Here is a 14,892-nt window from a genome sequence, read left to right on the forward strand (position 1 = left end):
AAGCTAGAATTACTAGAGAAGTTTAATAGTACTATATATAAATTATTTACCTTTCTTATATAATTATACGCTTTTATAGTATATTACTTAACTTAGTTTAACCTAGAATCTAGTTATATCTAATATATTATAAGGCGACTTATTAAGTATACTATTATATAATTTAAACCTAATATAAGAGAATACCTTAATACTCCTTTTGCCTAACTTTTATTCTATACCCGCGAATTCTATGCCGATTATATTAAGTTTAAAGCTACCTTATAGTAGGCCTTTAGAATTATTAATAAGAAAATATAAGCAGAATAAGAGATTAAGGTATTAAATTAGACTTAATTTGCCTTAGAATATAATATTAAATACCTCTAATTCGCCTCGAAGCTAAGATAAGACTAATAATCCCTTATATTATTCTTCTTTAATAGACTTAAGAAAGATATATAAGCTAAACTCTATAAAGAAGATTAACCTAATAATCTTATTAATTATATTAGATAAATAATTAAGATTAATAACTAATAATACTTATAGAAGAAACTCTAAAACCTATAAAGTAATAAGGGGAATTATTAGAGACCCTGATTTAATATTAACTAAGAATACTCGCGAATTAATATTTCTTATAGGATTTACCTAGGGCTAATATAACTTAGTATTATTTAGTAAAGAATTATAAATATTAAATATTATTATTACTATAAGAAAGGCTATAGAGCTAATAAGTACCGGAAGAAATAATAGGATATCTAAGAGGGATAATATAAGCCTAAGTAATAATAATAGCTCCTAGAAAGTAAGAAGTAAATAAGGTTTATATAAACTAATAATAAATTATAAATAGCTATTTATACTATAAAGACCCTCGGTATAATACGGATAAGATATAATAATACTAGTTTAGAACTAGGGGAAGTTATTATGCTATATAATTAAGTATACCTTACTAATAAATAATTTAAGTATAATAATTACCCCTAGCTAAAATTATAATATATTATAAAGAAATTACCTAAGGTAGAATAATTATACCTTACTAATATAATAAAATAGTAATTACTACCTAAACTAGCTAAATAGCTACCTATAGGACTAAATATAAGGATTATTACAGTTATATAACGCCCTAATAGGCATTATAAGGATTCTAATTATACTATAGGAGTAGAAGTATAATAATAACTCGCTATAGCCTAGATCTAGAATTAATATAATAGAAGGTTAGATAATAACCTATATGTTACATGCCCCAGTCATACGGGTTCCCCACGTGACGGATCTAGCGCTATAACAGTCAAATCCAGCAGCCATTAGTTAGGAAGAATCAACTTAGATTAGATTACTTACATTGTGCCTTCTTTGCTCTCTATACTTTATGAATTATATGACTTCAACCAGATAGCTGCCAAAGTCAGCTATCTCACTGCCGCTTTCAGCGGTACCTCTATCCCTTACCAGAGCTAAGGGATCCATAACATATGGTAGCAGTTGACGCTTCTTTCAACTCGACCTACGCTTCATTCGACATATTCCACGTCGAAACCAAGTGAAGCACCGGAAGGAAGTTTCAACTCTTTTCATTCACAAACACAACGGATCAATACCTTCGTCCCCATCAATGGGCCAGACGAAACCAACAACCTCTATGTCGACCCCGAGTTCGTCAAAACAGGACCTATTCGAGCAAGCCTCCTACCAGACAGTCGCAAGGGCTTTAGCAAAAGCGAAATTCACCAAGAACGATTTCAACCACCTACGACGATTCCGAGTCTTTCTACTACAGAACCCAACCTTCAGACACAAGAAACGACTCCTCGCTGAACCAGGCGTACTCGAAGACCTAACCGAGCTCTCCTACTGGGAAATAGACGAATTCAACGCCTTCTACAGAGACGTGGCACCAAGCACAGAACAACCACCATATCACTGGAACGCCACGGATCCATACGCCATCGGACAAGCCTAGGAGACTGCCAAAAAGATCATTAAGAGAGCCAGACGCGAAGGAGCGCTGCCACCCGACGACGAACTCTCAGTCTACGCTTCATCGACGGATACGACACTCGAGCCGTCAGGACCGACAACTGAGGCATCGAATACGGATCCTTCGCAGGAAAAAGGAAAAGAACCGGAACTAGCAGCGTCGACGGCACTGGGGAAGCGAAAGACCCCGAATCGACCAGCGCTATCAGACCCGATACAAAGCCTCGGTCCTAACACCCCTGACGCCGACTACCTCACCGCTTCGACCTTCCGTCTCTCGCCGAATCCGACGCTAGGACGTCAGAACCATCCTCGCGTCCACCAACCAAGCGCGCGAACGGAAGCACCGGAAATTACGGATCCGACAGCTCGACCCCCGGTTCCCAGCATGAACCAGTCAGACCCAACCGCGGGAGGCCATGTACCTCAATTCCAGACAGGAGCCCCAAACCCAGTCGGAACGGGATCGCAAGGATCCCATAGTACGGTGAGGCGAACGCCGGTTCCGGAAGAAACGAGATTGGAAATAGAAGACTCTTACCGGCGATCCCCGACGGCAAGGCGGATGATCGACCTCCTCGAGCGAAACTACGGATTGAAGCTGGAGGATGTGGGACTCGCTGGCGTACAAGCAGGTCCCGATGGAATGCAACCCCAAGCCCATCCTCCGCAACCGGCCCAGCATCCGGCCCAGCAACCGGCTCAGCACCCAGTCCCGCAGCACTGGATGCCAGAACCAACGAGCAGAATCCAATATTCGGCACCAGCACCGTCGATACCACCATGGCAGAACTCGTCAGGGCAATTCCAAGGATGGAATGGAACACACTCTCAGGCGCAGCATCCGACCCTCCACGCGACGCATCCAACCCAGCCGCCATACGCCCCCTATCCCGCTATGGCCTCGACTCCACCATATCAGGAGCCTCACCGAGGAAATTAACTCCCCCTATGACCGAGTGGGGCAGGATGGCCACGGATGACGGAACCACCAATGGAGCCATTCACGTCATCTACCGCAAGGTTGAACCCAACAGGCCTAGGATACCAGGAATGGGGGAGCACAGGAGGAGGGAAGAACGCCAATATCGGATTCAAACTCACCGACATTAGCCTCTTCTGGCCAGATGCACCATCGAGAGGCAAATCCGGAGATCCCCCAGCGGAAATCTTCTACGACAAGACTACGGCAATCTTTATAGACGCTCACTTATAGGTTGACTCAGTCAAATCCCACCTCGAAGGAAGCAGCCCTCAGCAAGTCGCTTTCATCAAGGAAAACGCATAGAGACTCGTCAGAGGCAGCGCATTGGTCTAGTGGCGAAGACTACTCGACGACCGAGAGAGGCAGACCTATATCGCATCAATCAGCGCCTTCCTCGACGCGGTGAAAACCGAATTTGGCATAGAACTTCAAGAAGCTCTAGAATGGCTAGACCAAGCCTATTTCACCCTCAAGGACGTAGAAAGCGACCGACCGCTACGAGATTTCTCCGCAAGAATCTTCGACGTATCCAGAGTAGTGGGAAAGGCCACAGACCTCGAGCTGCTTACCCGCTTTTACGCCAAATTACACCCAGAGCTACGGCAACTCTGCAGGGCACCGGTAGAATCCGACGAACGATCTAAATACATCAATATAGTAGACAGCAAGAGGAAGACCTTGCGCGAAAAGTTAAAAGCGGCACGCAACGGGAAGACCGGAAACGGAGCGAAGAAGCTCCAATATAGCGAAAAACATACGTATACCACCAACGAAAGGGACGATAAAGGATCCGAACCCGAGGATTCGGCACTATGGGGCAACGACCGCCCATGGAACAGAGGCTATAGGGACCGAAACCGCCCTCCTCGTAGCTAGAGACCGAGAGAAATCGGCGATAACACCTACGATGATCGACTCCGACCCCAAAGGCCAGATAACCCGAACCGACAAGGAGGAGGGTGGAACCAAAACAGAAACTGGGAACGAGGAGACGACCGAGGCCGCCCTAGCGAACGGAGGGGAAGAACCCCAGAGACGAAATCGGAATAGTGGAAGGAGACTCCGCCATAGGAAAGACAACACCAAGGGAACGAGGACCTCGGCAGAAGAGAGCCCAGATATAACCAACAAAGGCCACGAAATAAGGGCCGGGAAGGACAATACCGGAACCGCGGAGGCTAGAATCGGGATAAGCCTAAAAGAGCATACTACGCCGACGAAGACTCCCTAAGCGAGGAAGGAGCTGGCGAAAGCGATAAGAGCACCGCCTACTACGCCGAAATCACAGAAAGAGAGGAGGATTCTTACCTCGTAATAGAGGCAGAAGAAAGGCGTCATGTCAATTTCGCTATTAACGACGGCTAAGTCATCGAAGTAATAGGAAGACCCGACTTCAGTAACCAGTTAGGCGGAAAAGCTTTGACGCATCTCCGGATCCTCCTCACCTTCGAAGGAACAAAAGAAGCCAAGACCTACCAAGTATACTGCGATACCGGAGCCTCGGCTACCATAGTCGACGAGGCATAGCTCACGGAGCACGGCAAAAAGGTGACCTAGAAGAACCAAGAGCCGAAAACCCTCAGCGGCATAGGGAGAGTTACAAATATCACTAAATCCGCTACCTTCGACTTCTACCTTCCCGGAACCATACGAGGAAAAGAGGTCAAGGCCTACTTCACCGTCACCGCCGATATCGTCGACCAACTCACGCCCCATTTGCTACTAGGGACAGGCTTCCTATACGAGCACGGAGCCAAAGTCGATTTCGTCCACCCCAGCGTCTCTTTCAGATCGGCGCATAGCATAATCATCCGAGGGGAGATCTTCAAGAAGAGAATCTCGCCGCTTAACCGAGTGGTGAAGAGCGCCTACACAGTCACGGTGAAGAAAGGCGAAACCGCTTTCATCCCGGTCACTTATAAGAACCTGCCGGCGACACACAGATCAGATGGGAGTGAGGAGGCTTTCCACTTCCAAGGGAAGGATAAACGCTTTTTCGACAGCACAATCGACAGAAGCACCCCGAGGATAGTCATCTTCCACAACACCGACGGAAAAGACATTCGGATCCATCGGAGGCAACTCATAGGTCATATCAGCAACTACGAAGGCAACGAAACTGCGAACTTCATCGCTAGCGGGTCCGGAACGGTGGATTTCCCAGGCATAATCGGCAAGGATTTCAGACCAGGGGAGGAAGTCGAGAACATGCTCGCAACCGGCACGCTACCGATGACAACGACCGAATTGGAAGAGACAATCGACAAAGACGACCCAATCCGTATCGATGCCGGACTACCCAATTACGGGATCAGCCGCCCTAAAGGCATTCCCTCGGTACAGAACAGGTTCGGAGTCAAGGTAGCCAACCTCGACGAAAAGAAGGCCGCGAAGTTCATGGAGTTAACGAACAAATACGACATCTACAGGGACAAAGGCGTCGTCCCCATGCCTGAGGAAAAGAAAATAAGAATCGACCTCGTCGACGGATAGCAGAACCAGAAGAGGACCGTCAGAGCCTACCCAATGGGGATCGAAGACCGCCGGTTCCTAGACGAAGTCCACGGGAAGCTACACGCAGCGGGAAAAATACATCACCTGGACGAACCAACACCCATCGCCTGCCCTACTTTCGTCGTCTGGAGAACCGTAGATAGCAAGAAGAAGGGCAGAGTCGTGGTTGACCTGCGACCCCTAAATAGCATCACGGTGCCCGATATGTACCCACTGCCGGATCAGGAGGACATCATGGCGGATACGAGAGGGAAGAAGTACTTTTCGATATTCGACAGGACCGGATTTTTCCATCAGCTGCCTATCTACAATGCGCACCGCAATCGAATAGTAGTTATATCTAACCGTGGGTTGGAAGTTTCCAACGTGGCCCTAATGGGATTCAAGAACTCACCGGCTTTTAGCCAACAGTTCATGGACGGGATATTCCTCCAACATCGCGCCTTTATGCGCATCTATATCGACGATATAGTAGTCTTTTCCGACACTTTCGAGGAGCACCTCGAGCATCTGGAAGTAGTATTAAAGCTACTCGACGAGAATCGGTTAAAGATCGCCGCCGACAAATCCTTCATAGGATACAACGCGGTCAAGCTGCTCGGATACGTAGTCGACGGCGACGGGCTACACCGAACTCAAGACCGACTCGATGCTTTCGCAAAAATAGTATGCCCAACCGACCTAGCCGCTCTCGAAACCTACATTGGGATGGCCGGATACCTCCGAAAAGGAATTCCATGGTACGACGTGCGAATGCGCCCCTTACTCGATCGGAAGTCGCAGCTGCTGCGCGAAGCTAAAGCCGCCTCGAAATTGCCGACCGGAGCGTCAAAACCAGTCCGCAGGTTAAAAGCATCAGCCATCGCATTCACGCCTACGGAGAAGGAACGAAACGCTTTCGACGAGATGCAGCAATTCCTAACAGAACAATTCACCCTATGGCACCATGATCCAACAAAACCGCTTTTCTTCAAAATCGACGCGTGTAAGAACGGCTTTGGCCTGTTCGTCTTTCAGATCGACGGGGAATGGGACAGAAGCTCAATTCCTGGGAAGGATATTCCAAGCGAGAAGCTGAAACCCATCGGGTTCTTCTCGCGCCTAACCTCCGCGGTAGAGGCCAGATACGGATCGACAGAAGCCGAAGTCGCAGCGTTAGCATAGGCAGTACGAAAGATAGGAAAGCTAGTGCAATCAAGCAGGCACCCAGTAAATATCATCACCGACCACGCTACAACCAAAGGTATTATCACCCATACCTCTCTAAAGACCATCGATTTCAACAAAGCCAACCCGAAGTTGGTCAAGGCGGCCAACTACCTCTCCCAATTCGAGCTAAGGATATTCTACGTGCCGGGCATACTCAACGTAATCCCAGACGCACTCTCCCGCCTACCCATCGAAGACCGACTAGTAAGACGAGCCACCGAAAGCAACTTCGACGAGCTAGACTTCGTGGTGGCTTTAGCAAAAGTGGAAACAATACAAATTGGGATCACACCGGAGTTTCATCAATAAGTAATCGAGGGCTACAGCAAGGACTCGAAGCTAGGTCGGATATGGGATTATATCAAAGAAATCCAGAACGCGGACCGCCAGAACCGACGACCAAAGACGATACCCTTCCGGCCATAGGAACTCTCCGATGAACTCCTATACCACGTCGGATACGAAGGAAAACGGAGACTCTACATCCCACGACCCTTAGTCAAAAGCATCCTCGAAATCATCCACGATAATAAGCACCACTTCGAAATCAACCGCATGACTCAAGAGTTAGACCCGGTTTACTTCTACCGAATGTCGAAAATAATACGCAACTACGTGGCCCACTGCCTAGTATATCACGAGAATTCGACAAGTTAGAAGCCGACTTAGGGGGAACTACAGTCGATTGCGGTAGTACCACGACCTTTCCACATGATCGCCCTCGACTTCATTACAGACCTGCCGGAGGTAACCGCAGCAGGGACAATATGGTTCGTCGAAGGGCACGATAAACTCGACTGCCTGGCCCCCGTTAACTACGTGTTCTCGAAAAGGATAATACTCCTGGCAGGGCATACGTCATATACAGCAGAAGACTAGGCGAAGGTGCTTATCCGGATATTATTCCTACTAGATTGGGGAGTCCCCGTACGGATCATCAGCGATAGGGACCCGAAGTTCACATCCCAGATCTAGAGAGCCGTCTTTGGCTTCCTCAGAGTTGACTTCCTCATGTCGGCCGCGTATCACCCCTAGACCGACGGGATCTCAGAAAGAAAGAACCAGACGGTCGAAACTGCGATTCAGTACCACACCGCAACGGATCCGGACACGCCGTGGCCGGCTCTACTCCCATCGCTATAGCACAACCTCAACAACGCAGTATTAAACACCATCGGGAGAGCACCAAACGAACTGATTTACGGGTTCCGCCCACGCGGAATCCTCGACCTCGCAGCCACATCCGGAATCGAGGATAAGGAAGTAGACGCGCAAGCATTAGAGGCGCTACGTAAGATCTACTACAAGGAGGCGGAATTTCTTATTGATACCTCAGCATCGCTAGCTAAGATCAGGTACGACGCGAAGCATGAGGAAATCAATATCGACGAAGGTGATATAGTCTACCTGCGACTCCATAAGGGCTATCACCTACCAGGGAAACCTAAGAGGAAATAGTCACCTACGAGGGCCGGACCCTATAAGGTCATCCGCAAGATCAGATAGCAGGCATTTAAGCTCGACTTCCCAGAGCACTGGAAAGTCTACCCGGTTGTTTCGGTCGCCCATCTGTGGAAGCCAGCACAGGGAGAGGACCCATACTAACGAACGATTCCACCACCGGCTCCTATTGTAATCGACGACGAGGAGGTCGCGGACCACTGGGAAGTAGAAAGAATCGTGCAGCAACGAATCCGCTGGAAGAACAAGATGCCATATAGGGACTTACTGGTGAGATAGGTCGGCTTTACGGCCAAAGACGACAACTGGATAGCTAAACCCGAGCTCCGAAACATAGCGAGGAGCATGGTAGAAGCATGGAAGAGAGCGAATCCGGTGGACTAGGGCCTCGAATTCAAAAAGAAAAAGAAAAGTATGCCTAAATCCTTTAAACCAGAGGATAAATAAGGAATAAGCACCGCCTAAAACGGCGATAAACCGAGAGGAATACGCAACCGAAGACCTAGAACACTATTTTATTTATTAACCACTTTTCATATGTCTCGCATTTATCAGGGAACACCTTTTTCTAGCGATATTAATACCTCCCTTTCTAAAAACACTAATATTCAGGATAAATCCCGGAATCGAGGGATATCACAGCAGAAGCCCGGAGTTCATTAGACTCCTTTCCAGCAAGTAGGCACGCAAATTCAGCCTCAACACGACGGAACAAACCACGAACACATAGCACGAAACGAGGACAGAACCCAATGCCAAAAACAAGCAAAAACAAGCCGAAATTCACATATGAATACAGTCGAATTCACCGCAGGGATCAAAGCATATAAACCCCTACGACCCCGCTAAAATTTCACCCGATCTTCTACCTCGCACCACACCAACACAGACCCCACAGCACAAGCAAGGTCAGAACCAACCAGCCGCCGGCGAACCCACACGCCCGCCGCCAAAACCAACCAAACCGACAAATCACACCCAGCGAAAACGACAGGCCGCCGCTAAACTCATCAATTCACGATAGCGACTCCAGCCATTGACGACGATAGCACTCGCACTAAGGAGAGAATCGGCACTCCCACTGCCGATATAGGCGGAGTCCGCCCCGAACAGGATAAGACCATGCAGAGCAACATTAAAGGCGACAATAGCGACGTCACCGACGACAACACGCCTGCTTTCGATGACCTCTTTGACAACGACAATGCCAATCCTAGCCGGAAGGATATGGACATCAGCTCGAGCGACGACGATTCCGACCATAAGTCAGACCTCGAGGAGATTAAGCCAGTTCGCCCGCGCAAATTCGGCGGCAGACACCTGCTTCCCAGCAGCGCCCCAGGCAGTTCCGGAGGAGCAGCTCACCGCCGACACCAAGAGCATATCGACAAGCTAATGAACAGTCGCATCACCGGTAGCAACGATAAGGACGACAGTTTCAGCGGTACCTACGCTAACTACAGATTCGACGGGCCGGTCAGAGGATCCGCCACGAAGAAGGTCTAGACCCGAACGGACGCCCTCCAGTGCCTCCACGTCGAATTCTAGCTATGCAGCCCGGAGCACACCGCAGGAGAGCAGCCCGACTTCGATTGCTCCCGGCCCGATAGCGACCATCCGGAGTGGGATCTTTTCCTCCGTGTCGAACGACTAATCAACAAGTACTACGACGGCATAGAAAGCGGCGAACTCGACGAGGAGATAGCCGATAACGACACTCTCGTTGCTGGCAACGGCAAGATTACGACCCCCGTGACCGGAAAGGGGAAGGAGACTACCGGAACCAAGCGCGACAAGACCAAGGGTGAATCTAACGTAGTACGCAAGACCAAGAACCGCGTTCGAGACGCTACAAAGGCCTACATAAACGGTAGATACAGCGAGAGTCAGGGCAACAAGAAGTAGTAGACCGACTATCTACCCGATCAGGCCGAACTCATACTCCCACGTTTCGTCGATCCCTACGGTGCCACCAACGGAACCATCGCCGGACACCTCGCAACCATGCAACGCGGCTAGATGATCCAGATCGGGGGACGCCCCGCCACCGGAGTCAGCGGCAAGCAGGCTAGAGTCGACGACAACATATCCGCAGTCGCCGCGAATGCCGCCGCCACCTCGATCGCCACATCGAAGGAGGTCAACGAAATCAAGGCCAATATAAACAAACTCCGCGATCAGCTGGTCAACAAGGTGCGACAGATAGACGGCGAGCAGAAGCAAATCGTGAAGAAGGTCTCGAAGTTGCGACGGGAATCCGACTACTATCACAACGAAATCGGCAACCAGGCGATCCGAATTACCGCCTGTGAGGCCACGAAGGATGCAGTCGACGAGTACAACAAGAACCTCAAGGAGTTCAACGCCCAGATAGAGAAGATCGTGGTCGCAGAGGTGAAGAAGCAGCTGGCGGTCTGGCAGCCGGCTCCGGCTGTCCGCAAGCCAAAGGCAACCCCCGTCTTGGTCGATCCGACCACCAAGAAGCGGGCCAATCCGGCAATACGAAACCCGGCCGCCCGCAGCAGCACCGCCGCCCGCGGAGGCATCTCGAAGGCCAACGCTTTTCTCCAGCAGGTCGCCAAACCCGCCAAGAAGCGCGCTCCCGGACCCGCCAAGTCCACCGGCAAGACTAGCGCATCCAACGGGGACGAGATTAGCTGGGGCCAGAACTTTTTCGACGACGAGTAAAGCGGAGATGGATTATTTTTGGTGAGGGCCAAGGGAAAGAATAGAAGGATCAGGCAGAAGGATAATTTCGACGGAAGGACAGACGGAAGCATAGAGTTCAGGGAATAACCAGAATGTAAATAGGGAGAAAACGGATTTTTGTTTTACTGCTGGACTTGACGAAGGAAGGATGGGAGAGCGTAGATTCGGACTCTGCTGGGACAGCAGAGCTTTCGGGGACCCCGGCACTTGTTACATGCCCCAGTCATACGGGTTCCCCACGTGACGGATCTAGCGCTATAACAGTCAAATCCAGCAGCCATTAGTTAGGAAGAATCAACTTAGATTAGATTACTTACATTATGCCTTCTTTGCTCTCTATACTTTATGAATTATATGACTTCAACCAGATAGCTGCCAAAGTCAGCTATCTCACTGCCGCTTTCAGCGGTACCTCTATCCCTTACCAGAGCTAAGGGATCCATAACACTATAGAAGGAAGAATATTATCTATAATTCTATAATAAATGCCGTAATTAATATTAGAACTCGACGCGAGAATAATATATCTAAACCGCGCGAGAATATATAGGTATAATTAATATATAAGATATATATATCTATATATATTATTAAATAATAGTTAAAGACCCGTGATACCTAGAAGTATTATTTAACGCGTAAGATAATATATAGATATACCTAATATATAAGGAATATCTTAGTATCTTATAGATATTATACTAATACTATTAGTATAAGGAATATAAGAAGGAAAAATAGGAGTAAGACTATTTCTTAATCCCTTTATTATATTAACCTAATAATAAATTATACCTATAGTATAAAATAAAGGGATATTAGGTATTTTATTAATATAATATTATTAATATCGCAAAAGTATAATATAGCTAGGACCTATATAAAGTAATATATAAATACAAATAGAATAACTATAAAATCGAGAAATAATAAGAATAGATCCTCGATATAATATAAGAGGATAAAGGCACTCAGGAAATAATAGCCTAAGAAGAGGAGAGTGACTTAGATATAAATAATATTCCTATTCGGGTATACTATAAAGAAATAGCTATAAGTATATAATAGAAAATACGCTATAATATATAAGATAATAAGCGCATATAATTTATATACCCTAGATATAAAGAAATTTTATAGATCTCCTATAAGGACTACTACTATAATATATATATTTAAAGTAAATAAGAGAATAATTATTTTCTTATATAATTATAAGGATTTAATAATAAGCCTTACTTTACTTATAAAACCTATTAATATAAGGTCTATAGATAAAATAAAGGGATTAATATAATTAATATTTACTTTACCCCTAAAAAAGATAGATTTATTATTCTTAAATAATAATTTATTATTACTATATAAAAAATTATAATAAAAGAAAGGTAGGCCCCTAAAAGAAGCTACCTTAATATACAAGTAATATTCTATAATAAGGATATATACCTATAATATAGGCTATATATCTTAGTTATATATAAATAATTTAAGAAAATAATAAAAAAAGGATTTAATTTCCTTATATATATAGGAATAAAAGAAAATAAGAAATAATATTAAAATATCTAAATATACCTCAGAGAAGAATAAGGACTTATAGACTAAATCCTATAAGACTATATTAATTATATTAGAAATAGCGACCTTAATAAGGTCTACCTTATAGAGAGAAGAGATTATAATAATTACCCTAATAATAAATAAATTATAAAATAAGCCTATTAAGAATAGCTATATAAATAAGATAATTATAATTATAAGGTATATAATAAAAGCGAGTATAAATATAATTACCTTAGTTATACCCTTAATAAGTTAAAAAATTGAATATTTTATTTAATATAGGGCAATAAATAAATAAATATAAGAAAAAATTACCCTAGAAGGCCCTTTATTTTATAGATAAAAGATATAAGTAATAATACTTAGAATTAAAAGTATAAGTTAAGGGAGAATAATTAAATACTTTAGTAGATAATAGAGCTAAATAGAATTACTTTAACCTAATAGCGGTAAATAGGCTTAAGCTACTATAGAGGCATAAATATAAGCCCTATATAATATATAACCTTAAAGGAATACCTTTTAATTATAATAATAGAGTTATTAACTATAAGATTAATTACCTTAAGGTTTTTATTAGAAGAAAAAACTAAGGAATCTTATTTAATATTATATTAAATTAGAGCTATGATTTTATACTTAGGTATCTATAGTTATAATACTTTAATTTATATTTCGACTAGAGAATTAGCTAAATACTCTCTTGCGATATTAAGATTATAATAATTATAAGATTCTTAAGGGATAAACTAATTATATTAGTTTATATTAATAGAAGAGAATATTATATAGCCTTAAAGGGTAATATAAGTTATGTCTAATAATATACTTAAAGGTATTAAGTATAACTAAGTTATATTAATAGCTAAGGTAGCTAATTTATAAGAAAGTATATATCACGACCTGACATGCACCTAACCTCTGCAACATACGTAACCGCCCCACACCCGGGCGTTAATACTAATCAGAGAAGGATTACTACTAAAGTTAGATCACCGCGATCTTAGGATCACCGTGATCCTAGGATCACGACGATCCTAAGATAACCGTGATCCCTTTATAGCTAGCTTAGTATATAGCACGCACCTACGTGCACTTTCCTATATAGTAGCTACCTTAGCTATTAATATAACTTAGTTATACTTAATACCTTTTAAGTATATTATTAGACGTAATATTACCCCACCCTTTAAGGTTACGCAATATAATCTAGTGCTAATATAAACCTAGTACGATTAGTTTATCCCTTAGGAAATATCCTCTCGTTATATATTAATAGCTCTTATTTATTAGATTACTCGCGTTACCTTAAATAATATCAAATGCAATAGTTACTTAGGCTACTCCTAGTAATAACTACTAGTAGGTTCTACTTGCTAATTACTTACCTGCCCCCGTTGCATTAGTCTAGGCTAACCTTAATGGCGACGAAGAGATAGATAGCGATGATAAAGAAATTAAGTAACTCCGTGCTTAGGTTACTACTATAAGTACCGAAATAGAGGAACTTAGAGGACTTATTGACTACATAGCCGCTACTTAGTAAGTTTAAAACTAATAGTACTACGAGAATGTCTAGAATATTAATAATATAGCGGTTACCGCTATGAAGGGCAAAGATATTAGCGAAGTCTTAAAGCTAGAATAACCGGAAAAGTTTAATAGTACTATATATAAGTTACTAATATTTCTTATATAGCTATGCGTATTTATGCTTTATTACCCTACCTAATTTACTATGGCATCTAGTAAGGTCTAGTATGCCGCAGGGCATCTTACTAAGCACGCTATAGCCTAGTTTAAACCTATTATAAAGGAGTACCTTATTAAACTACTTAATAAATACTCGCTATGAACTACGAACCTTTACTCTAGCTTTAAAGCCTTTAAAGCTGTACTCTAATAAGCCTTTAGAATAGTGGACGAAAAAGCCTAGGCGGAAAGAAAAATTAAGGCACTCCGATAAACTCGCTCTGCGTCGGAATATAGCATTAAATACCTCTAGCTCGCCTCGAAGCTTAACTAAGACTAAGAACCCCTAATATCCTTTTTCTTCGATAGGCTTAAGAAAGAGGTATAGGCTAAACTCTATAAAGAAGACCGGCCTAATAACCTCGTCGATTATATTAGCCGAGTAGTTAGGATCGACGACTAATAGTTCTCTTAGAAGAAGCTCTAGAACCCCTATAATAGTAAAGAAAACTATTAGAAACCTCGGTTCGACGCTAATTAAGGGCGATACCGATAAAACGATATATCCTATAGAACCTACGTAGGACCTATAAAACTCGGAGTAACCTAATAAAAGAAATGCGATTACTATGGACTTAAATGCTGATACTGCTATAAGATAAACTATATCGAGAAGATCTACTATAAAAAGTAGCGTAATATTAAGGAAGGTCGCTATTAGCTATAGTAATAGTGACTCCCCGAAGGCAAAAAATAAGTAAGATTTACATAAATTA

At 43.9% G+C, this 14,892-nt stretch overlaps 3 protein-coding genes across 3 annotated transcripts; all 3 read left to right on the forward strand.

The window, feature by feature from the left end:
• Window positions 1-1,615: 1,615 nt before the first annotated feature.
• On the forward strand, window positions 1,616-3,841 carry NECHADRAFT_89333 (uncharacterized protein; the record flags this gene model as incomplete). Its single annotated transcript, XM_003039266.1, has 4 exons — window positions 1,616-1,891; window positions 1,979-2,401; window positions 2,464-3,003; window positions 3,299-3,841. 4 exons carry the CDS (start codon window positions 1,616-1,618, stop codon window positions 3,839-3,841), a joined length of 1,782 nt encoding a protein of 593 aa, XP_003039312.1.
• Window positions 3,842-7,117: 3,276 nt separating this feature from the next.
• Window positions 7,118-7,306, forward strand: NECHADRAFT_9815 (uncharacterized protein; the record flags this gene model as incomplete). Its single annotated transcript, XM_003039267.1, has 1 exon — window positions 7,118-7,306. A coding segment is annotated over one exon (189 nt), but the record flags the coding sequence as incomplete, so codon positions are not given.
• A 1,965-nt stretch (window positions 7,307-9,271) lies between these two features.
• On the forward strand, window positions 9,272-10,837 carry NECHADRAFT_89335 (uncharacterized protein; the record flags this gene model as incomplete). The annotated part of the gene is made up of 3 exons (XM_003039268.1): window positions 9,272-9,625; window positions 9,698-9,967; window positions 10,178-10,837. 3 exons carry the CDS (start codon window positions 9,272-9,274, stop codon window positions 10,835-10,837), a joined length of 1,284 nt encoding a protein of 427 aa, XP_003039314.1.
• Between the last annotated feature and the right edge of the window lie 4,055 nt (window positions 10,838-14,892).

This window comes from Fusarium vanettenii, assembly GCF_000151355.1.
Source record: "Fusarium vanettenii 77-13-4 unplaced genomic scaffold NECHAsca_128_unmapped, whole genome shotgun sequence".
NCBI classification, from domain to species: Eukaryota; Fungi; Ascomycota; class Sordariomycetes; order Hypocreales; family Nectriaceae; genus Fusarium; species Fusarium vanettenii.